We start from the raw sequence: 27,152 nt of genomic DNA, 5'->3' as shown, positions 1-27,152 counted from the left end.
CAGAATAGCAAACAGTTTGGATCCTGATGAGACGCCACGTTTTGTGGCGTCTCATCTGGATCCAAACTGTTTGCAAAGACCTTCAAAATTCGGTTCCAGCACTGTAAGGGTTAAAATATAAATGTTGAAATGTTTATGGGTTAAATATGTTTTTGTTTTACAAAAGAAACCACAAAATGTTAACATTCTTCCGACGCTAACGTTGAAATGCATGTTTACAATTATATCAAACGGATATTTTACGCCCGCACTGCACAATTGGTTGACAATAGGTATTGACGATGTTTAATTTGGGATTTGAAATTTACTCAGTGCATGCAAATAACCAATTAAAGTATCACACCCGGAGGCAGGAAGCTATAATTTAATGACTGGAACTCAATCAAATTGTTGCATGTTGAAACTCCCATAAAGTACTTTAATTTTCCAAGACCAATACAGTGGGCGGTGAAGATAAACAAGCAGGATAGCCCGGAAATAGAGGACTCTGAATGCCAACTAGATCTGAGGCTGGATTTGTTTATTTTCAATAAACAGTTGAAATCGAACCGGACGTTTATTGTGTTTAACTTAGATTACTTAATGGTCATCAACTCACACATTGTTAAATAAGAGCTAATAAATACTGCGCAATCGGGCCAGTTATATTGCGCAATCGGGCAAGTTGAATCAATTGAGCCACATCAACGGTGTCGGGGCTCCAGTCAGGCAGGGACCAATGTTTGTATAGGTCCCTGATTCTTGGGATACTTGGTGATTACAGTATGGTCTTATGTTGTCAGAGACATTATCATTCAAAAATATGTTCAGTCCACTTTACAAACTCTTAACATTATGCAACTGGGAAAACAAGATTTAACGGGATATTACTGTCCAAGATAATGAGATGAAATTTAAGCCCCCTATTTATTGTTTGCACTTCTGCTTAAAGTGTTCCATCCACGGATGAAGGACGCGACCTATTCCATTAGAGAACAGTTCTCACCTTGGATCGCCGTGCGCAGGCGCAAATTGTTTGCCCTAGTCACGAGCCACTTTCGACGCCGGAAAGAGAATGACTTGCGTACGACAGCCTGTATGTCAACGACAACCAAGTGCAGCAGAAGTAACGGGGGTCGGGGAGTGGACTAAGGTTCCTAGTTTGGAACGGTCTGCAACGGTCTAACTACCAATAAACTAACCGACCAAGAATCTGTTGATTTAAAAAAGTGATAGTGTTATTATCTCCTGTATTTTTATTCATGGACTAATACTTATTTCCAAATAAATATTGATGTTTATTTTGGGCAGTTTGGGCGCAGAGGCATTGTGGTTCATATAAATGAAAAATTGCCCGATTTTATTTCCATCATATTAAATAAATCTGAAACTATCGTTCGGCTTAAAATTTACAGAACGTTGTTCTATTTAAATTTCAATATTTACATATATGGGCTTTATTTATGTTCTGAAAATACACCTGTTGCTCATATTGTCGCTAGCGACATGTTTGGACTCGCCGCATCCCGCCTAAAATGGACGCAAGATTAAAGTGGCAATGGATAGTGTTATGTTTTATTATGAACAGTAGTCTAAATTACTTATTTCAGGTGATTAGAATGCGAAAACAGGTTATTTCGTTCTGATTATATTCAATATTGATTTTGTTTTTAACACACCAGATATTTCCATAAGTCAACGTTTGTAATTCAACGGCAAATCGAAAGTTCGATGTTCAGTTCAAATCAGTTCATTTAAGATCAGCGATGTAATGTAATGCGTTTTAATGTAATGCGATGTAATTTGATGCTAATAAATTTAGCGATATTTAATCTAATTTACAAAAAAAAATTGTTTTAAATACCTTTTTTTGTTCGTATGTACACGTACTTACTAATTATTTACATTCATTTCGTGAAAGACACTCTCGTCACCGTTTACGTTTTGAAAATGAAATAAAGAGCGAAAAAAGTATAATAACCTTCAGACAGGTCAGTTTCCAAGCCGCTTTTAACATGCGTTTAGCATTTTATTTACAGTAATATTCAACGTTAACGACCATGACCTTAACCCGCCATCAAAACAGTTGTTCATAATTGCAAACCACCAAACAAACGGATTGTGAACTTTCAAATCAACGTAAGTCTGTGCATAAAATGCGAATGCTGTTAATGTTTTGTGTTTCTTTGTGTTTACGTTTCTAAGTTTATGAAGTTCTGAAGATTCTGATGTGCATTATGTTGGGCCCGGAGAGTGTCCAGCAATCCGACCTACCGGGTCATTAATTTACTTAACGCACGAACGTTCGGGCGCATTACAAATAATAGCCGCCATTTCCAGGTATTTGTTTTTTACTGAAGGATTTTTTATTTGTGAGTCTTCATGTGCTGTTGAGGGGAGCCGGAATACCCAGACAAAATCCAACCTGTCCGGTTCGGGGACCACCAACCGAGCTCACGCGCGCCGAGAGCGGGGATTCAACCCGGGTTAAAATGTAGAAGCCTTTGCGCTTACCAGACAGCTTTAGACAGCTTTAAACAGCCGATCTGCCTTCTGTGCATACCGTTTTTTGTCAAATTCTATAGAAGTCATGTGGAGATAAAGGACAGTAGACCTGATAAAAGATTGATTATGAACGTGTGTTCATGTTATTGCGGATGCGACTGGCTGGGCTTGATCAACGCTGGTTGCATGTGACACAAGAGCCGTTTTCGTAAGGCGCGGCCCGTAATATATCAACATTATTTCAAACAAATTCTGCCTGGAAATGACAAATCTGAAGCATGACTTAAAATATTAATTTTGGGAGGGTTTCAAACAAATTCTGTCTGGAAATGACAAATCTGAAGCATGACTTTAAATATTCATTTTTGAGAGAGATCTTTTTTAAACATCGTTTGTTTTAATACCAATAACCGTTTGTTTCAGGTAATACAAGTGTTTCTGCTGATATTAACAATAAAAATTCAACTCTGTCAGCTGATATGTTAATGCGTTAAATGATTTGAATAGGTGTAGGATTAAGCCACATTTTAGAGTATCAACATTAAATATTGCTTTTAACTTCATTCCTTGTGCATATTCGCAAATATTAATTACGTTCTTTGCAATATTTAGTAATGCCAGGCTAAAATTGGAATCCGGGCCTTCAAGTATGATTTTGATAAAGGTTCAAGGAGGTGTAGTTTGACAGGTGGGAAATTTAGCCTGAAAAATCAACAATTGTTTTAATAGCTCGACGGAAGTCAGTCAATATTCGCAACTAGAGCGACACTTAATGGAAGTTTTTTTTTCATCATACCAAAGTACTGGGAGATGACCAGAGGTAATTTAAAGCAGGTTTTTGATTATTCACAGTATATTATTGTAATAATTAGGAGTTTTTAACCTCACGTGCCTCACCAAAATTGATATGTAATTCAACCACGTAAACTTCAAATTTTGGAAAATAAAGAACTTCAACTCTGACACGTTTTGTGACTTGGTCAATTATCATCATAATATGAGATGTAAAAATCACCAGTAATTTAGCAATTTGTCAACATTTTTGCTAAAAAATTACCCAATGCTCTGAGATATTTCATTTCAAAATTAATTCTTTTTGTGAGATTTACGATGGGAAATGTGCTACAGAAGGAGATCTTCCCAGCAGTTGTTCTTTTCAATGAAGATGTCAGCTGAAAGTCTCTTTAATACAAGTCAAAGACTCAGACCCTAAAATGAAAAGGGGCTTTGAAATTCAGTATTAAGTGACCTTGGTTTAAATGAAGGGCTGTCACTCATAGTTGTCACTTTTACAAAATCTGCTTAAATTATCTTAACGTTTCCCTGACAGAAATCATAAATGCCGGTAAATATCTGCCTGTCTTCCATGTAATTTCAGCCATGCTTTAAAGCGTGCACAGCTTGAATGCCCTATAGGTTTTCATGACATTGTTTACTCCATAACAATATATATAATACGTATATATCGATATCAAATATCAAGCATTGTAGGGGTAAAGTAAATGGTATCCGGACATTGGTTCCTACGGATAATGGTTCCCATGCTTATTTTGGCACAGGCGGACATTTATTCTTACGTTCCTTTGACAACGCGGACAATGGTTCCTATGTTACTTTACAGTCCGTACATTTCGTGTACTTGCGTTGTAACGTAGTTTCGAGTTTCCCTGTCGTTTACTTTTTTTAAAAATCTAATCTGGTGGATATGCATGTTAAAATTGATTTCAATAATGTACAGAGGAATTTATTAACATATGTAAGTCCAACCAATATACAGCCTGATGATTTTTGCATATTTTCGAGGAAGCGTCAGGAACATGTTCGCACAAATTAAAATATCGGTAATACAACAGTATTACCGATCATACAGCACGACGTAGCACACTGGTTGGTTTAGGAGCGACCACTGTGGACACAATAAGGTGACAGTATATTTAATGATTTAGATATGCGTGTTACGTATTAAAATAATTTAAGTTTGGGGACCACAGTTCGGAAACTTGGGTGGGGGAGGCGCAAAACACTGAAATAAAATGAGCCGAACAAATAACGTTGAAAAAAGTGAAATATGAAACCTGTGGAACAGTGTCGAGCTATATTTTACATGACATCTTTTTGTTCAAAAATGCATTCAGCTTTGAGTCCTCTTTAACCCTTTCCCACTCAGAAGCAAAGTAAAAACGGCTTTGGCAAACAGCATAAAATCATAACAGCCTGCGAGGCACTCGCAGTCTGTTCAGGTTTTATGTTGTTTGCTGCTCATCAGAATGGACATGAATCCTTTAAACTTGAATTGAGTACAAAAATGTCTGTAATAACATTTTACTTTCAATTGAACTTCTAATGCCTCAAAATTCGTTTCTAAATGGTAATGGGTTCAGAAACGTTATAGTATTCGGGACCCGCCAGGAGTTAGATGAGTTGAATTAACCCATTTATGCCCAGTGGACTCTCCCATCCTTCTAAATTGGATCAATTTATTTCCAAAATTAGTGGTGTCAAATATATTTATTTCTATATTTAGAATATTTCATAAAGAAATTCATTAAAGCAAACAGCACAGACCCAGATGAGACGCCGCATTATGCGGCGTCTCATCTGGGTCTACGCTGTTTGCAATGTCCTTTTTTCAGGACGCTAGGCATGAATGGGTTAACATAGAGCTTAACAGGCCATGTTTCTGCCGAAATGTATCGCTGCTGAAAGTCCCTGCTTAACGATCATCTAAACATTAACGTAATTCCATCGCGAGAGTTTGGGCGATATTCACCCAGTTATAAAAGAAGAATTAAAAACACAAGCTTTGTGTGAATATACCGTCTATGTCGGAGAAACAAATGGCAATAATTCTGCCATTAGTCGTCACAGCGATTTTCTTTCTTTAAAATCATCTCAACATTAATGTCATTCTGCTGTGGAAATGTGAGCGGGATCTACCTAGTAGTATAAGAGGAACACAACACAAGCTTCCGGACTGACTGCCGTATACGGGTATGTAAGGACAAGAGCAACACTAAATGCGATTTATTCCGTATGTGTGGGTCATAAAACAAACTTTTCTTAAGAAAATCTAGTAAAGGAAATATATTTGTTATATTATATTAATATAACAATTCTGGTCCGGTTTTTTGCTGTTGGGGAACCAGAGTACTAGACGGAAACCCTGTCTTTCTGTTCTGGTGACCACCAACAAAGCTCACATGCTCTGGAAGCCGGGATTAAACCAGAGTCTTCTAGGTGATAAGAACATATAACAACAATTGAGTTAACGGGAAAGTCCAATCTTGATGACTAGATGGGAAGTATCATCAACTTACAGGTACACACAGATTTTTACTGTAAATGTAATGAACTCAGGTTTCATTGGAACATTTGGGGCGCGCTTTCTGAGGTGTTAAGCGGTAATCGATATTTGCTAATCATTATTTCAATGTTAAACACATATATATGTAATGATCTATAAGTGTGTAATGAATGTGAATTATTAGCTAAATGATTAATTGTCAACATTAACACTTATGCCAATGTATAAGGAAACCTGTATTAGACCTGTAGTGTCTCGTTGATTGCCTTATCATCTGAATACCTTTAAGACTCTCGTACATAGTGTTTATTGTTTGCGAGACTCAAACAAGTAATACCTAATAGCTAGAAATTGCAGCTATAATTAAAAAAATTATTTGTGGACTTAAACACCTTTTACAAAAAAAGTTGTGGTATAATTTATGAAAAGGATTTATTTATGTGTACCGATGAACTGATCTTGCACAAAAAGAGTAAAGTTTACATGGGTTGTTCATATAAACCCGTCAGTGATCCATACTGTACATTCCAGCGCAATCCTAAATAAGAATTTTTTTTTTGTAATAAATGCACGGATGTTAATTTATAATATAATAATAATTCAGCCGATTATCCAGAGTTTGTAAAGAGTTCAACAGCACTGAGGATTCAAACAGTTAAAATTACTTAATGTGCGTGACATGTCATTATGCTTTTCCTGCCAGATGGGCATAGATTGGACATATCACCATCATCATCTATAGTATTAATACTGTCAAAAATAATGACCAGGGTACAATATTTATCAAACATCTACTGTCTGTTCACTGACGAGTTGAAAGTTAATTGTCAATATTTCCAATATGTCAGGTCTTGAACATTAAATTTACTATGGCATTAATTCACATCTGTCTCATGTCACACCATAAGTGACCATTTTGACACTGACCTGATTTATAGTTTTAAAAAGGTCTAATAAAAATAATAATTAACCCATTTATGCCTAGTGGATTCTCCCATCCTTCTAAATTGGATCAATTTATTTCCAAAATTAGGGAAGTCTAGGATATTTATTTCTATCTTTAGAATATTTCTTACAAAAATTCCATTAAGCAAACAGCGCAGACCCTGATGAGACGCTGCATCATGCGGCATCTCATCTGGGTCTGGGCTGTTTGCCAAGGCCTTTTTTCTAGACTCTAGGCATATATGGGTTAAATAACAATAATAATATTGATTATTATTATTAATTTATTGTAATTATTTGATTCTTAATATCAATATTATAAAAGTTCAAAACAAAACATTATAAATAATAATAAAAGTAAAAAAAAACTTCATATGAGAACAGATTTCATTACAAATAAATGTTTCAATTGTTTAAAGGTATCACCACCAAAACATGCCTGGGCTCAAAATAGTGCTGAAAATATTTCAGTATAATTATTCCACATTTGGATGTATTTAAAGTTTAAATACCAATAAATGACACTTGTATGCACTGAATTTTGGTTAATGTTATGTTCTGTTCTAATGCAACACCCTTGACACCTCCAAATACAGAAGAATGACATGCTGTAGTCAGAACTACTCGAGACATCCAGCAATTTCAGTCAGCAGAAGAAATGCGAGGCAATAATACAATTACAGGTGGGTGATGATAGAAATGTGGAACAATGATAACAACTGACTAAATAATCACAGGAACTCATAGTTTGGACCGAAACTAGAACGTACAGCACAGCTGCAGTATGCCACATGTTAGCATGCACAGACAAACTGCTAACAAGCTACCCACGATCCCACCCCATCATGCTTGCCCATGTAGCTCACCGGTGTTGCTGAGCTATGTAACCGACTGAATGCAATCTTGCACTGTCTACTGACAGTGAAGACCTAGGGCCAGCAATCAGCTGCAGAAGAGCTGCCCCCTGCACCCCCCCCCCCCCCCCTATTATTCAAGAAAGTTTCAAAAGAAGGTTCCAATTTCTCAATTAATATCTGATTATCATACAATTGTTTCAATCCAATACTCAAAATGTATGTCTCTGTCTCAATTATCATCAAGTAAACCTGCAACAGCCCAAGGACGATTGTTCTTTATTTGTTTTCTTTATTTTAAAAGAAATAGTTTAAGTTTTATAAATACATGTTTAAACAAATGAAACTGTGAAAATACAAGATGAACATGGGATTATTAATGAATTTCAGTGAATCAAAATATTTATTTTGTTACAAATTTCACATACTTGATATTTTAATAATAAATTATAACTCTTTGTCTATTAGATCACAATTTGCTTCACAAAAATAGAACCGATTTCATTAGTTGAAATTTGGCTGTACATTGTAATCTGAACTCCAAATCGTTTGTTTGTTACAATTAAAAAACATGATATCTTTGTTTGGCATACCCTTAAAACATTGTTATGTCAAACGTCTACTCTGAACTCTTGTACTTAACATATTATCTTCATTGTTGTTCGATAGCAGAATAAACTGTATACACATAACTGAACAGGTAACTGAAAATTATAGCAAACAACGCCATTTATGGCTTTATATTCATTACCATTTCTATGGAAACAAAATCCTTCAATATATTCAAATCCAATGAGCTCAACCTGTTTAACAATTAAGAACCTTACTGATAGATAAGGTTGTCAAAGTTTAACAATTTTATCAGATTAAACCTTGTAACAAGTAACATCATTGCAAACACATGTTCATTTTGTTTGTTTTGTATAAATGAAATTATAATAACCAACTTTTGCTTTACAAATAAGTCTATTTCTCTTGCACTGTCATATGCTAAATAAATGCCTTGACTTTTATATTGGGTAAAATACCTATAGATATTGCCTAAAAGCTATTACCGGTGTTATTCAAAATGTTTTCCAATAGAAACAGCCGATTCTCCTCAGGTAACTTAATGCAGTTATATAAATGCTTAAACAATTTCAATATAGCAACTCAAGTTTCATATCATTGTATATTTGAAAGTATACAAACATAGGTACGTTCTTTCCTTTGTCAGCTTATTTCACTGTATGCACAATAAGTGTGTTGCATCCAAGTTGAATATTTTCCCCGTTAAAGTTTAAAGAAATCAAGTCGTTGAAATAAGACCTTTTGTGCCGCTCTGTGCACAAAATGGGTACAAAACTGCAAGCATAGCACGAGACAAGAGTATCCAGATCAGAGGCATATTTTGAGCTACATTTTTGTTATATTCCTAAAGGCCATCTTTGCACCCATTTGTCCTTGGGATTACCCCTAGACATGTCATCCAATATTTCAACAGGCCTCTTGACTTGGAAGAATAACAAGAGCACCGCATAATGGGTGCCACGCTCGGCTAGGGGTGCAGTTTTGAATAAATTAAAGCTTGTCAGATTTTTTTTTTTTTAAGAGATCACAGTGACCTTGACCTTTAACCCCAAAATGGGTGTGGCGTGTAGAACTCATCAAGGTGCATCTATATATGAAGTTTCAAAGTTGTAGGTGGAAGCACTTTGATTTTAGAGCCAAGGTTTTAGCACGACTGGACATCGGACAGTGGACTACACAACGAGCTGGCTATGACAATACCTCTGGTTTTCTCCGAAAACGCCAAGCTAATAAAATTACTAAATAATGGGATACTGACAGCTCCAAAAGAAATTAACTTTTGCCAACACTGTGAACCACTTTGTATGCAACACATTTTATATCCAAGTCAAAGAAAGTTAAACAGCGTTCTTGAAAGTCAAAGTAATATCAACAAAAAATAATAACAATAAACTTATATATATTTTTACTTTACTTTAATATCTGTATTTTATACTCTAGATTTGGTGATGTATCCATTTATGAGTTTTTACATATGTACAAACTCTTTAACACAAATAGAACAATGTAATTGCAATTCACTCAATAGCACTATAACACAAATCCAATAACAATATTCTACAAACGCGCAAGTTAAAATTAAGAATTATAAATATATACAGAACACAAAATGTTATACAGGCATGTAGCAACAAAGTTGAATAGAGGAAAGTAAGAAATAGGTCGACAACAAAGAATAACATAGACAAATAGGAGAAGGGAATGTAGAGTAAAAGATAAATATGGTACAATAGATGAAGCTACATGACAGTAAATTATAAAAGTAATTAATTTTTAAACTTTGTAAAATTAAAAAACTTCATGCTTACAGCATGGAAGTCTTTAAAATGACATGGCAGTGTTCTGATACATATATAACTTCTGAACACTTGAACACAACAGTGGTGAACATTTGAACACAACAGTGGTGAGCACAACAACACAACTAAAGCAATCCAATAAACACTCTTCAACAGGTAACATGACTTTGAAGTCAACAGCACTGATTCATAATTCACGCAAGATGTCCATCCCTTCAACAAAACATCAAATAAATGTCAGCCTAAGCACATTGGTTGAGTAAATGAGTAAGTTTTCCTGGCAGTGTCTATTCCAGACACTGACCTTCACAACACACTTGCAGTGTATATTTGCACTATATTTATAACGACATCACAGATAATGATTTTTTAAGTTTAGACCCGCTCAAGGTTTTCAAAATCATCGTGGCCCTTACAAGACACTTTCAATGTAGGACTTGCTTGGCGTGATGACCATCATCGGAAGCCGATTGCATGGAGTCAACGGGGCCAACATTGCCTTCTTGGTGACCCCAGGAACTGCTCCCTCTGAGGTCTTGGTGATTGGGGAAACCATTGCAACAGGACGGGCCACAGATAGAGGTGTGTTTGGGAACAGGGTCTTGCACGGTGTGGGTGGACGGTACAGGGACTTGGCAGCTCCCACCTGGGGGTCCATGTTCTCGTCGCTGAGGCGCTTTCTGGGCTTAACGTTACACGGGGAGGCCCCAAGGTCAACAACATGCACCGCTGGACTGTGTCTCTGTAATACGGAGAATATTGATAATAGCGGTTGAAGAAAAGCAAAGGTTGTCAACCAAATATGTTTATTTGACAAAACTTTAGAATATTAAGATAATTGTAAGACTTTCACGGATTTCAAATATTATCATATTTCATGAATTTTGGCATTTAAATGCCCCAGTGATTTTATTAAAAACATTATTATGTGTGTGTGAACATGAAACTTTCAACCTAAGGAAAAAGTTAGAGCCAATTGTCAATATACTTTGAAACTGGGTTAATTTTAGCATTTATTTTAAAATATTACACATTGAATATATCACTACAATTTCAGCTTCTTACCAGCAAAGGTTTGAGCTTGTTGTCTGGGGTCATGGTGTACGTGATATTGGCCACAGTGTCATCGATGGAGATTGCCTTGGTAAGGTTCAAGCGTAGCTCGTCCCCACTCTTGGAGTCACAGATCTCGTGAGACTTACTCGTCTTACTCAGCATCGAGAAGTGCTTCTGGAAGGTGGAGAACAAAAACTTGTTAAAAATTGAAGCAAATAATAAGTATGAGTTAAAGAATTTTTGAAATTGGGAAAAGAATAATGAAGCCAATGTTATTTCATCTTAAAGGGCATTGAGTACATTAAATAATTGAAATGATTTTAGCATAAATAATTGAGCTTTAGTAAAGGATGTTGAATATTGAGAACTTGCATAAATGTGAAAAACACATTATTGATAGTACTTTAATGTACAAATTTCGCCCCACCTACAGTACACAATAAATAAAACACATTATTAAAAACAATAAATGCAACAGTACCAGACTCCCAATATTTACCTTGATGGACTCCCCAAACGTCCTGCTGCGGGAGTGCTTTCCCTTCTTCGGGGTGTGGTTGTGCATGTTGCCCGCGCGGTTAAACTGTTTGAGCAACTTCTTCTTCTTTGCAGACTCGGGCATGGACTGGACGTGGGCGTACAGCTGCGCCAGCGCCACCTGGGTGTCCTGGGAGCAGTCAAACTCTTCTGGGGACTTGCGCTCGGCAAAAGTGAGTACCGTATTCACAGCGCTGGAACTGCCATACTGCAAGAGGACAATTAATTGTATAAGCTTTTATTTTTAACAAGTATTAAATATCCAGTAACTGTTTATGTGCATAATTTTTCAATACTGTCATTTTGAAGTGAGTCAATATAATATTACATCTCAAAATTACTGTTATACAGGTATGTTGGTTCACTAAACCAATACATTTTTAATATTAAGGACTTTGTTTAACTAATCAAAAATAAGTTTAAAGTCAAACCTACATTAGCATCATTTTAAGAGATAAAAATTGATGCCTACCTTGGCTTTCCTAATGTTTGTCACATCCTCGCAACTCTTCCCTCCATCAAACACGTCAAGGTTTGGATCCTCCATCTCACGCCAGAAGTTAGCCACGTCTGCAGCCAATTCCCTCGGCACAGCAAACATCACGGCGGAATTCTCGATCATCATCGCAACGGCCTTGCTCAGTGTCCCCGCCACGGCTTGCATCGCCTCCGGCACCATCTTTCGCGGGCAGATCAGACTCGGGGCAAAGACAACTCCAAGAGAGCCGGCAGACATCTTGTTTTCCACGACCTTGGCCGCTCGGTTCAGGAGGTCAAGAAGAGACTCCAGCAGGGCGGCGTTCTCGCGGGGTAAGAGCTGTACTAGGAGCTGTAAGGCCTTCACTTGCTTTTCATGGGCCCGCTTCTTCTCTCGATCTGACAGGCAATTACGGCTCATTTCTGGAAAAACATTTACAACGGTGTATGGTTATGAAGTGTAAGGTATAAATTATATCGTTGCAAGTAATTATTTGTTGTAAGTTTTTATTTCTATATGGGTTTTTTAATCAATCAGATATACTCGTGAATAAATGAGTGCGGAATGATAACAAGTAACAGGCTCTGGTTACATATCTCAAATAAAAAATATTTAAAGTTTAGAAAAAAAATCATCAGCAGAAGAATACAACAGAATTTGTGTGCATTAATTTTAATAAATTTCGTGATGTTTGTTTACTCAATATGTTCAATGAATCAGTCACCATCGCACGAAACCTACCTGAGATCTGCATATGCGCCTCGTAGTGTTTCTGTGTAAGAAGGGGCTCTGGCATCTCACTGAGTAACTGCTTGAGGACAGTGGCAACATCGTGGGGTGAGAAGGTGCCATCCCCGAGGTGGAGGTCATCCGCTCCTTGGGCGATCCACTCACGCAGGAGTCGCTGGCGTGAGACGTTACCGGTCTTGCGGAACAGTCCCTCAGTGCGCAGGCAGTCTGGCTGCTGAAGGAAGCTGATCAGACGGCTCATGGCGTCTGATAAATCCTTGGAAAGAGGGGCTGGGCTGGACACTGCACGATCTATGATGAAGAGCCAAGGACATGGATTATTTGCAAATAAAACTTTTAGCACTGTTCACTTAAATGAAATGGCTTTCTTTGGTGTATCATGTTGAGACATGGACAGCTGAAAGTTCACAACACAAAGTGCGGCATATGGACCAGCCAAACCAACTGACCTTCGGGGTGATTTAAGACTTGGAGGGAGGAAGGGGCGGATTAATATTGAATATGCTTTTCTTTTGACATTGGAATAAAAAGACAGAAATAAAAACAGGAAGGTAAAGTTTGATTAATTCAGTTTAAAAATGAGATCAAATTGATCATTATTCTGTACTGACACAATGATTACACAATTAATTGCAAATTGGGGATTTCAAATTTATTCAGTGCATGCAAAGTAGCCATTAAAGTATCACATCTGGATGCTAGAAGGAATTTTTAAATGACTGGCCCTCAATAAAATTTTGTCTCTTGTAACTCTCCAAAGCTAAATTAAATTTCCAACACCAATAAAGTGGACAGTGGAGATAAACAAGCAAGATAGCACACAAATAAGGGGTCTTTGATACCAACATGATCTGAAGCTAGGTTTGTTTATTTTCAATTTCCAGCTGAAATCCAACCTGACGTTTATTGTGTTTAACTAAGATTACTTAATGGTCATCAACTCACACATTGTTAAATAAGAGATAATAAATATTGCGCAATGGGGCCAATCAACTCAGTCTCTTCAGAGGTGTCAGGGCACCAATCAGGGGATGGTTGGTGATTACAGTCTGGTCTTATGTTGTCAGAGACATTATCACTTACAAAGATGGTCAGTCCATTTAACAGGCTGATAAACTTGAACCAGGATGGTCCTTAGTTATTTAAATTATGCAACTTTGAAAAGAAGATTACAAGGGATTTCAGCGGCAAGGATAATAGGATGAAATGTAAGTGCGAAATCCATTGTTTGCTTTACTGCCTTAAAATGTTCCATCAAAGGAAGAATTTAAATATCTAAGTAAAACAGTAAACAGTAGGCATAAATAGATTCAGATCATTTGACATTACAGCAACAACATCAAACACACTATCAGTCCACATTCGCAAGTATTTTTTAATAAAACATTTTTATCAGGTAATTAATACAAAACCCTTTTTACTCACACCTACAACTTATGCATAAAAGATATTTAATTTATTTCAGTATTTGATTAATTTCCTTTGAATCTTTCCCTTGTCCTCATTTTAAGGTACATGTCTTCATAAATATTTATTGGCTTTGAGCTAGTTATTCGGTTTTTATTTAGATGTGTCCATTCATATAACTAATAATTACCTTTTTTCTTGGAGAATGGTGTCGACGGCTTCCTCTTGTTTGAATTACAGTCGGTGGTCCCCTGCTCCATGAAGATTTCCTCAAGCTTGGAACCATCCAGTTCGAGCAGAAAGGACAGGTGCATCTTGCAGAAGGTTGCCAGCTTCTCTGGCATCACATTCCTGAGGCGGTTCACGTTCTTCTCTGCGTCAGTCTGTCCCCCACGACGACTGTCACACCCGCCAGACATGTCATTGGCTGGACAAAGAATAAAAAATTGATTAAAACACAATTTACTTTATTGGAAAACAACTGTGTTAAAGTTGCTTTTTGCGATCACACTATTCTCTTATTTATAGACTTGTTACTTTGGAGTATGGCACGATATTATTATTTATAACTTTCCTTGATTCAAGGATACTTCCAATGTTAGTTCTTGCCGTTTAAAAAATATAGTCTATGTTTATATTTGATATCATATATATATACATATAACATTACATTCTAACACTAATTTTTGTTTTAGTTTTTTTATACCTCTTATTTTTATTCTTCTTATGTACTTTAAAGAACACATATGTACAATATGTATGTCCATCTCGTGATGGAATCTATAACTCTTCATGGTTTGAATTTTGAAAGTAGAATGAAGCAAGCATATATTATCTCAGTATAAATTTCAGACAATTCACAGTTTAGTTCCCAAGCACTTTTGACATGTGACTGACATCAGCTTCTTTTTAAAGGCATGCCATTAATCTGCCATGAAAACAGTTGTTCACAGATTTAAACCACCAAACACAAGTATTAACATTAAAGCCCATGCAAGCCTGTGCAAGCTCCTAACACTGTGACTGCTGATCACACTGTGGCCTATTGATCTGATTGTTGTGCAAAACAGTTATAGGCAAATCACACCAGAAGTCATGTGGAGATAAAAGACAAAAGGTCTGATAGCAGATTGGTTATCTATGGATGCTGATGGGACCGAGTTAACAGATGTGTTAGTGGGGAGGGGCTAACTACCCCAGCCCTACTCTGACATCACACACCCTCACTGATTGGTCCTTATTGACTTTTTAGATTGGTGTTAATTCATGCAAGAAGTGTTCACTTCAATATTACAAGTTTGCACATTTGTAAACACATATTCCACCACAGGTGTTTCTGGCCCTTATTAAAATGATAATTACTTCCATAAAAATCAATAGCTTTTTATTAGGTTATTGTTTTTTTCTGCCTTTGTTAATTAATGATCTATTGATAACTAAGAACATCATAAGTATAGAATCCAGTTTTCCTTACAGTGTGAATTGACATGGTCCATCTTCAATTATATAATTACAAGAAGAGTCCTTACTTATGTTAATCGTCACAATTAGCTGAAATGACCAAAATATAAACAACTTTAAAAATTTTTTACAAGATTTCTTACTTGTATTTACAGTAAGTAATTTTAGTTGACTTTCACAAATTTGTAGTTCCTTAAAGTAGTACGCAACTTTTTATGAGGATAAAAATATATGTTTGCTTTAATATCAGACTTACATAAAGACAATGTCTTCAGATTTCCACTAAGTGCATAAGCCTTCCTTGACGTATACTTCATTTTCTTTGCAAATACATGAGCACTATCTACAGCAACGTTATGCTTTGGTGTTCCGACCATAGTGACTGATTTTTTTTATCAGTTTCTGACAGTCACTCACTCATAAGCAAGGTCACTCAAGTTTTTGCACCCCAATTATTTAAAAAAGCTACTAAATGAACAGTTCACTCAATGAATCTCAATATTCACTCAATTTCAATCACACACAAACAACAGCACAGTTCACTTAATGTTCACTCAAGTTCAATCATACACACTCCACAATAATTTGTAGTTCCTTTTGGGCTTTATGAATATTCACATTAACTTATAATAATATATTTATTTTGCAAATGCACAATGTACAAGCTTCACAACTGAAGTGAGGTCTTCAACAAAATACTAGTATTTATACATCATTCACTGAAACATTCAATTAAACTCAAATCACAATCTCATGGCTGTCAATTAAGCCAAACAAAAGAAGCAGTCAAACATCAATTAAGAAGACAATGGTGTCAATTAAGGTCCTTATAATTACCCAGAAGTGTGTCCTTCAGCAAGGCAAGAAGCTCAAATCTTTCACCCTAATTCAAACTTCTCACTCTACGTGAAACTTTTATACAAGCACTATTAAGTAATTTAACATTTTTATCTGATGAATATCATTATTTGAAAATAACTTCATGTTATTTGAAGCATCAATAAAATTTACAGTAACACTGGTCTAGGCGTAAAATATGAATGCCTTTGGAGATGCATTGTCAGGATAAAAACAACAAACAAAAAACAACACTTACACAACACTTACACACTTAAACTATTAAGTGTTATATACCATAGTGTTATTAATTTCAATTCAGTCTATTTCAGTAACAGGATTTTCAGATTCAAAAGTAAACATTTCTAACTATTTCAACATTTATAAAACTTTAAGCACATTTTTTATTTACAATGTAATAAAATGAAACACAAAATAGCAATCAAGGCATTTAAAACAGGATATCCATCTAAAGACTAAAATTGAAACCTGTGAACAACAACCATTGTTTCAATTGCCCTGTGGAAGTCTGTCAGATTTAGAAACAATAGCCACACTTCATGGGTGGGTGGGGGATTGTCACTTTTTCAATGATAACCAACAGTACCAGGACATTGCCAAAGGGAGATATGCAGGCTTTAATTACAGACAGGATATCAAGGTAATAAGTTAAATATGATTGAATTTATAATTTTTATCCCTAATGTATGCCCTCAAAAAATTGCTAAGTATGGGAAAAAGTCAACTTCAAATCTATTTTTTTAACAGTTTACAACTTAGCATCAATGGGCGGAATGTGAAACTGAAAAATGGTTACTTTGTTACAAATAAAGAACATCAGCTCTGACACTTTTTTGTTCCTAGGCCCATTATCAACACAATGTCAGATTTAGTAATCACCAGTAAATTAGCTAATTGTGAACATTTGCCTAAATAAATTACTCAATTTTCAGGAAGATTTCTTTTCAAGGTTCATTCTGTTTGAGAGATTTATGATGGGAAAGGGCTACAGAAAGTTAACTGCCCAGCAGTTGTTCTTTTCAATGAAGCTGTCAGCTTGACGGTCCATTCAAAACTGCTTTAAAGATTTCAACTGAAGAATGGAGTAATGGGCATAGAAAAAAACTAATCTTTACTTAGTGTCATAGGCTGTTAATTCTTTCAGTGCTGGAACCCAATTTTGAAGGCCTTAGAAACAGTCTGGATCCAGATGAGACGCCACAGAACGTGGTGTCTCATCAGGATCCAAACTGTTTGCTATTCTGATAGTATTCTTTGAAAAAAATCGAAGAAAATGCTAATTTTATAAATTCTGCAGACAACATTTAAGCAGCCGACAAATTTCCCAGCATGCAAAGTGTTAAATCTTGTTGAAAGGATGTAAGTGGCCTCTCTAGCAGACATGAACATTCTTCGATACTCTAACACTTTGCATGCAGGGAAATATGTCGTCTGCTTAAGTGTCATATGCTGAATTTCTAAAATTACCATTTTCTTCGCTTTTTTTTCTCCAAAGAATACTATCAGAATAGCTAACAGTTTGGATATGATTTGATCCTGACAGTGTATTTTGGTCACTGATAAATTTTTTTGCTAAGCTTTTATCCAAATAAGGCATGTTTTTATACATATTTATGTACACTGAAAAATATAACAGATAAGAATCTGAACAATCCCTGGGCCTATTGAGACAGTCTTAAGGAGCAAGCAAACCCTTTGGGGCAGTTGAGACAGGGCCAGATGTATATGGAGATTGACCTAAAGATGAATCAACTTATTATCTGTTGCCATCAAAATTGCTGCACAGTTAGGGCAACTTTGTACTTATGCAGATGTTTAGATGATAATTTAGAGATGCACACTTTTGATAACTGTTCATCTATTGTTTTGTATCTGCTAGAACTGAATAATAAATTGTTACTTCATTTATCAGAGATCAATATATTTAACTACATCCATTTTCTTTCCTAGATTTTAGTATGATTTCTAAAAATAAAAATGTTTATACCCCTTGGTTAAGGAAACAGTTTAAATTAATTAACAATTAAACATAATAATGATAAGATTTTTATAATCTTATTTATTTTCCAATTGTATTGTTCAAATTAAAACAGATTTATCACTTCATATAATTGAAACACTTGTGTTAAGTAGAAGCCTGACAAGTAAAAGAGTGTGTCTTTTATCAACAAAACAATACAGCATTTACATCATCAGAAACCTTTAGTGAAGGTGTCAACTGGTGTGTTATTCAAATTCAAAGCAGGTGCTAAGCTGATATCAAACATAGAAAGAAGGATACCCTGGCCAGGGGGTATGAAATCCCTTTAGTCCAATCAGCTTAAATGGTGGGAGATGATAAGGTAAACAAAGCTTCAATGTCAAGTGATGATAAACTCTAACCATGATAAATGTTTTATGAACACCTACTTACCAGTTTATAACACAAATAACGTGGAGGAAGCCTAAGCTGGCAGACCTCTAATGTCATAATTTGTTCCAAGGTGTTTTTCACTTGGCAAATCCTTTTCTTGTGCCAAGAAGCCCTACATAGTTTGGACAAATGGTTGGGTAACATTACACCCACCTATCATGTCACACAGCTGGTAATTAGGTTTAAAATGTGCCGACCCAGAGTTTGTAGAGGGGCCTCAGGTGTGAGGTCTGACTCATTAAAGGATTCTTTTTGTGGTCATTATTACACATGATTAATTAACTTTACTATGATATCTGTGCAAACTGGCAAGTAATATTGAATAACCCACACCTGTCATTAAATTTACCACAACAGTCTCATTTTCAGTGTTTCAAAAAAATGCATTTGATACAAATGATTTTTCATTCATATTTTTTTTAAATTTTGAATGACAATTGAATTGTATGTTGGGTTTTATGATCATGTAAAGAGAAGAAGACGAAAACAACAATTAAGTACAATAATTTCTGGGATATTCAATTACCAGTCAGCATCTGTTGCAGTTGATACAAAGCCTGACCCATAAAGGGATCCAATTGGACACTGCCTGTGTCTACAGAATGATGCACAATACCCAATCTAGCCTAGAAAACCACCCTTTTAACCTCTCGGCAAGAGAACTGGGCTCCATAGTCAAGAGATAATGAAGAAGACCCTGGGGACATAAGAGGACTAAAATATGATGACCTAGTTGGCCTTCCAGTCTCTGGAGACCAATTTATCACAAAATGCTGACTGCTGGTGTGATTGTCAGTCATTATAAAAGTTAAAAACATCTGACATTCAGGTTGTTTAGGAAAATTACTTTGAAGTATCCAATTTTTTTAACAGTAGCATACACTAAGATTATTTTTTAATGATTTCATTCAAAAATTTAGTTTACAATATGGTCTAACCCCTTTTTAAAAGCATACAAACAATTTGAACAAATTTTTATTTTCTCTTTCTCAAAATGCACTGAAGAGTTGCAATATGGTCTAACCCCTTTTTCAAAGCATACAAACAATTAGAACAAATTTTTATTTTCTCTTCTCAAAATGCACTGAAGAGTTGCAATATGGTCTAACCCCTTTTTCAAAAGCATACAAACAATTTGAACAAATTTTTATTTTCTCTTTCTCAAAATGCACTGAAGAGGGCTTAATCCTATTATCTTCTTAAAAGATTAAATATTTGGTGTTCTATGGCTTGTATTTCCAAGGTGTGACCATCTCAAGCAAGGAATCTTTTTAATATAACCATAATGCCCAGGACTGACCTGACGTGATCTATCAACATTACTCTTCACACAATCTTTTCCACTCCATCAATGCTCCCACTAATAAAGCCCGAGTCAAACCCAAACCATAGCCCCTCCAAAATGAGCAGCCATAAATTATGACCTTTAACTGACCAACAAACTGCAAGGGATGGAAACTGATAGCCAGAAAACTAGCCCCGAAAATCCAATTAGAGATGCACGTTTGCTTTGATAGCAGATCAAGGCTCAAAACCAGGCCTGAATTGTAAATTTGAAATATTTTTTTAACTGTAAGAGATGATAAATTATTTGATGAAATCCAAATGGTTCATATCCAAAATGATGGCAGGAATATTAAAGAAGACATTTTTTTTATTTAATGGACAAGCCCATGAAATCTAATGCAAAGGGTAATAAAAAAAGTTCACATCAAACATCACTGATAAAATTGATATTCTCTCACTTGACTTTTAATGCTCCTAAATTGTGGGCGAAATAGAATATCTGTATGTTGTATGGGCCAATATCGTATACAGATACTGAAAGTTGGACTATATCACTCAATAGATCAAGCCCATATCTTTTTCACCATCAAACACATTTGACATTAACTAAAAGATGATGACACGGCTGAATGCAAACCCGAACAAGCCCCCAAACTTTGTAGCTACCACTTTCGTGAGAAAGGGGTCTAATTAGGTAGCTTTAATGTGCCGAAAATGTCAGGGTGGGGGCAAGTTTTATTTCACTTATATTTACCTTCTGGATAGATAAGCATGAAGTATATAATAAAGAATGGTAATTATAAAACTCAAATTCCAACATATAATTAATGGAAGCATTTGAAATCCAACTAATTAAAGTAAATCCAACATTTTATCCAAAAATAAATTAAAGAAGTATACTTTCTTTTTCTCTTTCAGTATGTTAGTTATACAAATTTCAATCTTAAAACCTATTTTTAGAATGACGATTTATTATTGAACGATTTTTTAAATTAAAAGAAGAAACAATTTTCAAAATAACTATTAGACTCTACTACTGAAGTAATTTTAAAGCAAAGAAGCCCGCTCATGCCTCAGACAGCAGAAACCCATGCAAGACAAGATGCTCACACCCTGCCAGACGCCAGATCTGGGTTTCCCACTTCAGTACAGACACTGAGGCCAAGTGCACCCAGGAATCACAGCAGAATACATCTAAAGTGAGCATGGACCAGGTATCAGCACCATCAGGAAACTAGCCCACTTCAGACACCAGAAACCCAACCAGACTCATCCTCTACCTTATCTGTTATCTACATCAAGTACAGAACACATCTCATGCAGGTGTGACTTTCATGCAGTCACAGACTCTACAAGTACCTAGTTAGACCACTTTGTCACACCTGATATGGTGCCATGTGTTTCCCAAGCCTCTATGGGGCTTATTAAGTCTCCTCTAACAACAGATCTACACTGCAGAATATTGCACCTCAATGTGAAAATCCCAATAATTGAACAAAAAATTTAATTTAAAACTCTCCATTTATAACAAATAATTAATCTGATTATTAAGTTACTTCATAATCTTTATTAAAATGCACTGTTCATCTCAAAACTATATAACATTTATAAAGATTAATTACAAATTGAAGAATAAGTTTGTAAAATAATTATACTTGTTGTTTTGAGATCAATCATACTTTTTATTACAATTAGCAATAAAATTCTGAAAATTATCTTATGAATTTGTTTATAATTATTCCAAGAGAGAGAGTGTGCATTTTCAGTTTGTTTATTGCTCAATAATTTTTGGAACAAATATTTAAAACAAAAATTCTTAAAAGACAAAAATCATTAAAGCACTTCATTGCAGAATTTACGATAAATATTCAATGTCCAGTAATAATATTCAAGAACATAAATACAACTATATCTGATAATCATCAATACATGCAAGTCTTAATGGCATACCTGTAGAGATGGTTTGAAGAAAGGCCGTATCCTGGTCACTCCATACAACCATTTTTAACACAACCAACACTCAATTAAAGTAACACAATTAAACCCAAAGAGCATCACCATAGTAAACTGTTCCTTATGTATTTATTTTTTAAACTAATTATCATACATCAACAAATATCTTTTATGTGTTAGTTGTGTATTTTATGGTTTCTACTTATAAAAGGTCCTTCAATATTATCACACACTCTTCAATTCTCAAATGTTCACTGTCTGTCCGAGGTTTGAAAGTTCACTGAAGACTTCATCAGTCTGTTGCACTCTTTAATACCATGCCAGACAGCAGAAAACAAGATAGCTATTATTGCTTCACACCTCAGGAAGTTTACCCAAATGACCACAATAAAACTTTTTATCAGTTAATTACACTTACAAAATAATTCTTAAGTTTGAGTAGATAATTCTCTCCATAAAGTTATCAACATATGATATCACCAATGCACTTCACAATCTTTCCACTGTATCACAGATCTTACTGCCTCACTCTAGACTGTAGTTGTAAATGGAGAATGACTGGCTGCAACCCCTAGCTATACTGGCCCCTTATCTGATCCCTATCTGGTTAAACCAATTGCTGGCTACAATGGGAAGTAATCAATAAAGGGGCCAAAGAGATAATGTGTTGGGAAAAGAGTTTAGTTTAAATATCCTAGGGCTCTGTTTTCTTAGTATGAGATTGCAAAGGCAAAATTGATAATATTGAACAACAATGGGCCAATTTCAAGAAAAACAAACAAGCCAATATTTTGCAGCTTAAGGGATTTACAATCCCTTTCTATTTTTTTATTTGCTCAGTTTTGAACAGGGCTGCCAATGAAAAAGTACAATGGTGGGAAAACATAACAATGGCATTATTTATTCATGCCCATAAAATGTTAAATAAACTGTGAACCACTGGGGGAAAGTTAGCACTAAATTGTCCACCCTGGTTCGGAAGGTAGCAGTCTATTAAATACAGGGGGTAAATTAATTTGGGGCCATTTGCCTACAGAAGTCAGGATGCCCTGCTGAGAGGGTGTAAATGAAGGAAATTGAAAGCCTTATATATATCACAATTTGATAGGCATTTTCATTAAGGCCATGACAGTTTCAAGATTCTTTTCCTTTCATTTGAAAATAGGGACCCTTGACTGGCTAATGTTCAAATGAGTAAATGTTATGTGAAAATTGTGGATCATTTTTAGGATTTCCGATACAATTTTGTGACAATAATTCGTTTATTCTGGGAAAAATTTGTTTCACAAATAAAAACATCATGAAACTAACAATAAATTGTTGCATATTCTAACGGGAAAACAATCCTGGTTTCGTTCCATAATGTTATTAAAAAATAATATTATCATTATTACTTTTATTGTTACTATTATTGTCACATTAGCATAAATTAATTTCAATTGAAGCAGGACTGGAGTATTTTAACTCCTAGAAATTTGGGTCATATGATTCCTGATTTCGAAAATATATTGAAATCCCGGTCATAGTTATAATTTCTTGGTAAAAATCCACAACATAACAGAAACACAACATTCCTAAGACATAGGTATTTTTTAACGATTCAAAATATGGAGAAATTCTTAATCTAATAATTTCTGAAGTGCATCACCCATGGGTTCATGTGCAGAAAAGCTTCAGGACTGAGTCTGGTCATGACTAATAACAAAAGAGCAGCAATAAAACATGTAACATTTAACAACACTGCTCCCATATAATGTCCATTAATGCAATAAACTGTCAGCCCATGTTGACCAGAACATGTCAAGTCAGTAATTGTGCAGAAAAACCACTATTAAACTGCCCTTTGTTTTGATTTTATTCCTTTAACAGGATAATTATTTCATTTTTGATCTTAAAGCAAATGGTAAAATCACCTAACTGTCTCTATTACCCATTTATCAATAACTCGGTTTGATGTTGCCTGTTGATTCAGGTAAACACTAGGAAGTAATAACATTGTGTTTTTATGAGTTTTGACACAGAACTGTGACCATATCTGTTCCTCTTCCTGAACCCAAGTGGACCCCTTTTATGGCCCCTAAACTTTTCAAGAGTGCTGAATTAAGCACATTACACACCTGCATGTTAAAAATGTTCATTCATAAAGTGACCACAGAGACAAAATAATTGCAGAGCAAATGTCTGGCACCACTGTTCATTATGCAAATAGGTAGAGCTTGAAGATTGTTGCAAGTTTTATGGACAGATTACAACATTTAAAGTTTATTGGCTACTAAGTATTAGATGTTGCAGTAACCGTTTACAGTGTACATTTTTTTAACTACTAAAAAATATGAACATACTTAATGAAACAATTAAATTTACATAATTATGTCGATAGAAAATTAAAATAGGGGACAGATTTGACAAATCATACAAGGGCTGCACCTAAGTTAGGAGTCTTTTCATTTTAATATCACATACCCCAAATTTTTAACTCTACCAAAAGTAACATCTTTTTGTTTGAAAATGACAAAGGGAACATGTGCTAGAAAGAAAACAATTTAACAACAGTAACTGTGTTGACAGAGTCAGTCACAAGTGGCAGTGATGGGTGATGGACCATCCATCACTATTGATAGCTTGAAGTCTCAAGTATGAGATAAGTATGAACATTGGACCATACCCCCTACCCCAGGCCGTGTTGGCTGTGGGATGACCAGTCACACAACTTGTCCAATTTGTGCTGACAGATGCAGGGAGGATGGACACCACTGATAAAGACTCTGAGACAGACTTGAGATTCTTCTTAATTAATGCAAAATATTAATCACACCTGCCCATGAAACTATTGTTTCAAGATCATAGATTCTATTAAATGACAGTGAAGCCCCATGAGTTTATCTTTGTGAAGAAAATTTTCAAAATTTGCACTTTACTTCATTCATTTCATTTTTTGCTTGTCAGTCATGATTAAGAAATAAATGACATGTTTACTTCTTTTCAAACTAGAAAACAATAAATTCTAGTATACTTCATCTATATCAATATTACCCATAATAAGTATTTTAACTAGATTTTCCTTCAAATAATAATTGTAATATTTTTTTATTAGATAATCATGATTGAATAAAAATTAATTAACTTACATCAAGCCTTTTCTCCATTAGATGGGCATATAAACTATCACCATCATCATGTATATTTGTTCCTGTCAGAAATACTGATTGGGCAATACGATTAATAATGGAGCTCACCACTTGGGACTAACTGTAATAAAGTTAACTGTCTAAAATCTTATATTTATTATGGTCATTCATGTATGTCTCCTATGACACGATAGTAATAAAATGTAAAATTTGAAGACTGACATGATTTATAGTTGAAAAATAAAAGAATCATAATAATTCTTTTAGTAGCAGTATAATTTCATATCATCAAAGGTTTAAATTAGATTTGAGGGGATATAATTACAAAACTTAAATGGGGTTGTTTCAACATTGACTTTTGTTATGAATATCACCAACATAAAATCATTAAGAACCTAAAATTAACATGATAAATGTTTAAAACATATCAAACTAATGTTGAATAAAAAAGCGGACATAATGACAATTTAAACAGTGTCAGTTATTTTATGCAGTATATTCTTAACAGACTATTAGTTGGAATTTTGGCGGTTGTGTCACCAAAGTGGGCTTATATACTAGATTAATAGCTGCAGCAACACCTCTTGATGCCTTCAACGACAGAAAGGAACACTGAGAGTATATGTTAGCGACTTGTGACAGCCAGCAATGTCAGTCTGTGTGCTTAATGAATGGAAGTGGCAGTCCTGCCATAACAGGTGAATGATGATAGATCTGCCCAAGTAATGACAACAACTGTCTCACCCCAACACCAGTACCCACAGTTTGGTTCTAAATTAAAAGAAGCTGAGTAGGCCATTGCATCAGTGCCAGCAGGGGTATTGCGCAATCACAAAGCATGGTTAAGCCTGCCTGACAGTACAGCACAGCTGCAGTATGCCACATGTTAGCATGCACCAGACAAACTGCTAACAAGCTACCTGAGCCCCCCCCCCCCCCCCCCACTCCCACCTTCATTCTAGGCCTGGCCCCCAGAGCTGCTGAGCCTTGTAGCTTAAGTTATCTGGCACCATCTCCAGTCACAGAACCATTGAAGGGCTGGCCCCTGTCCACTCAGTCTGTCTCAAGGAGGGACCAGTGAGAAATAAATGTCTAGAGTTATATCTGATGTACAGTCATCACTGTCAAAACTTCTGTCCTGGGCTAAAATGCATCTGATAAGCATTTGACTCAGTTCAGGCACAACAGGCCTTTTACTCAAGATAAATGTATTTTCCATAAAACAGTTGCAGTCCAATCAGAGCTCCAGATAAGGGTTGTATTTTCGTAATTACGAATTAATTTCAAGTCCGTTATGTATTTATTTTAATATCTTGTCGTACCATTCAGAATTACAAAATCAAGTTACGAATATTATTTTTACATCGGTTCGTATCAAATTTTATTGAGTTCTTTTCGCGTATTTAAGATCTTTTCGGTGCTTATATAAAATGGTCATCAGCTTTTTTTAACACATCGCATTTTTTCCAATAAAAGCGGCGTGTACAGTCTGTCAAAAAACAATGGCGGCGCCCAGAGAGCGTCCTAAAAAACTGCAAGGCGTGCAAAAACACGCTTTAAACATATCGTACGCAAAGTGAGCCGAAGTTGAATGTTAAGAAAGACATTATAGAAAAGATCTTTTATGATGTTGAATGTTCAGTTGCCGACACAGTCGGAAAAGCTAAAAAAAACGCGACACAACGGGTCAAAACTTAAACAAAAAACAAAAACATTGAACGAGTGGAAGGGACAATTCCCGTGGCTAATTGTTGAAAAGATTGAAGGGAAGACCCGTTTTAATTGTGAAATATGTAAAAATTCATCGAAGGCATGCAATCTAAGCACAGTTTGGGCATACGAAGGTATTTGAAAAATAAAATTGTATA

General features: G+C 35.4%; 1 protein-coding gene across 1 annotated transcript; it reads right to left on the bottom strand.

The window, feature by feature from the left end:
• Positions 1-9,568: 9,568 nt before the first annotated feature.
• On the bottom strand, positions 9,569-22,652 carry LOC127843075 (rho GTPase-activating protein 19-like). The gene is made up of 7 exons (XM_052372888.1): positions 22,154-22,652; positions 14,365-14,611; positions 12,769-13,052; positions 12,022-12,449; positions 11,512-11,757; positions 11,022-11,186; positions 9,569-10,698 (listed from the first exon to the last, which is right to left on the bottom strand). The coding sequence occupies exons 1-7, from the start codon at positions 22,203-22,205 to the stop codon at positions 10,369-10,371; spliced, it is 1,752 nt and encodes a 583-aa protein (XP_052228848.1). The 5' UTR covers positions 22,206-22,652; the 3' UTR covers positions 9,569-10,368.
• Positions 22,653-27,152: the final 4,500 nt, after the last annotated feature.

This window comes from Dreissena polymorpha, chromosome 8 (genome assembly GCF_020536995.1).
Source record: "Dreissena polymorpha isolate Duluth1 chromosome 8, UMN_Dpol_1.0, whole genome shotgun sequence".
Classification (NCBI taxonomy): domain Eukaryota; kingdom Metazoa; phylum Mollusca; class Bivalvia; order Myida; family Dreissenidae; genus Dreissena; species Dreissena polymorpha.
The sequence above is the reverse complement of the archived record's forward strand: the minus strand, read 5'-3'. Positions and strand labels throughout refer to the sequence as shown.

Excerpts from the sequence above, each read along its gene's own strand:
- LOC127843075 (XM_052372888.1), bottom strand. The coding sequence starts at position 22,205 with ATGGTTGTATGGAGTGACCAGGATACGGCCTTTCTTCAAACCATCTCT. Across the intron at positions 14,612-22,153 it reads TCTTCAAACCATCTCTACAG|CCAATGACATGTCTGGCGGG; the intron begins GTATGCCATTAA and ends TTCTTTGTCCAG. Across the intron at positions 12,450-12,768 it reads GGCGCATATGCAGATCTCAG|AAATGAGCCGTAATTGCCTG; the intron begins GTAGGTTTCGTG and ends ATGTTTTTCCAG.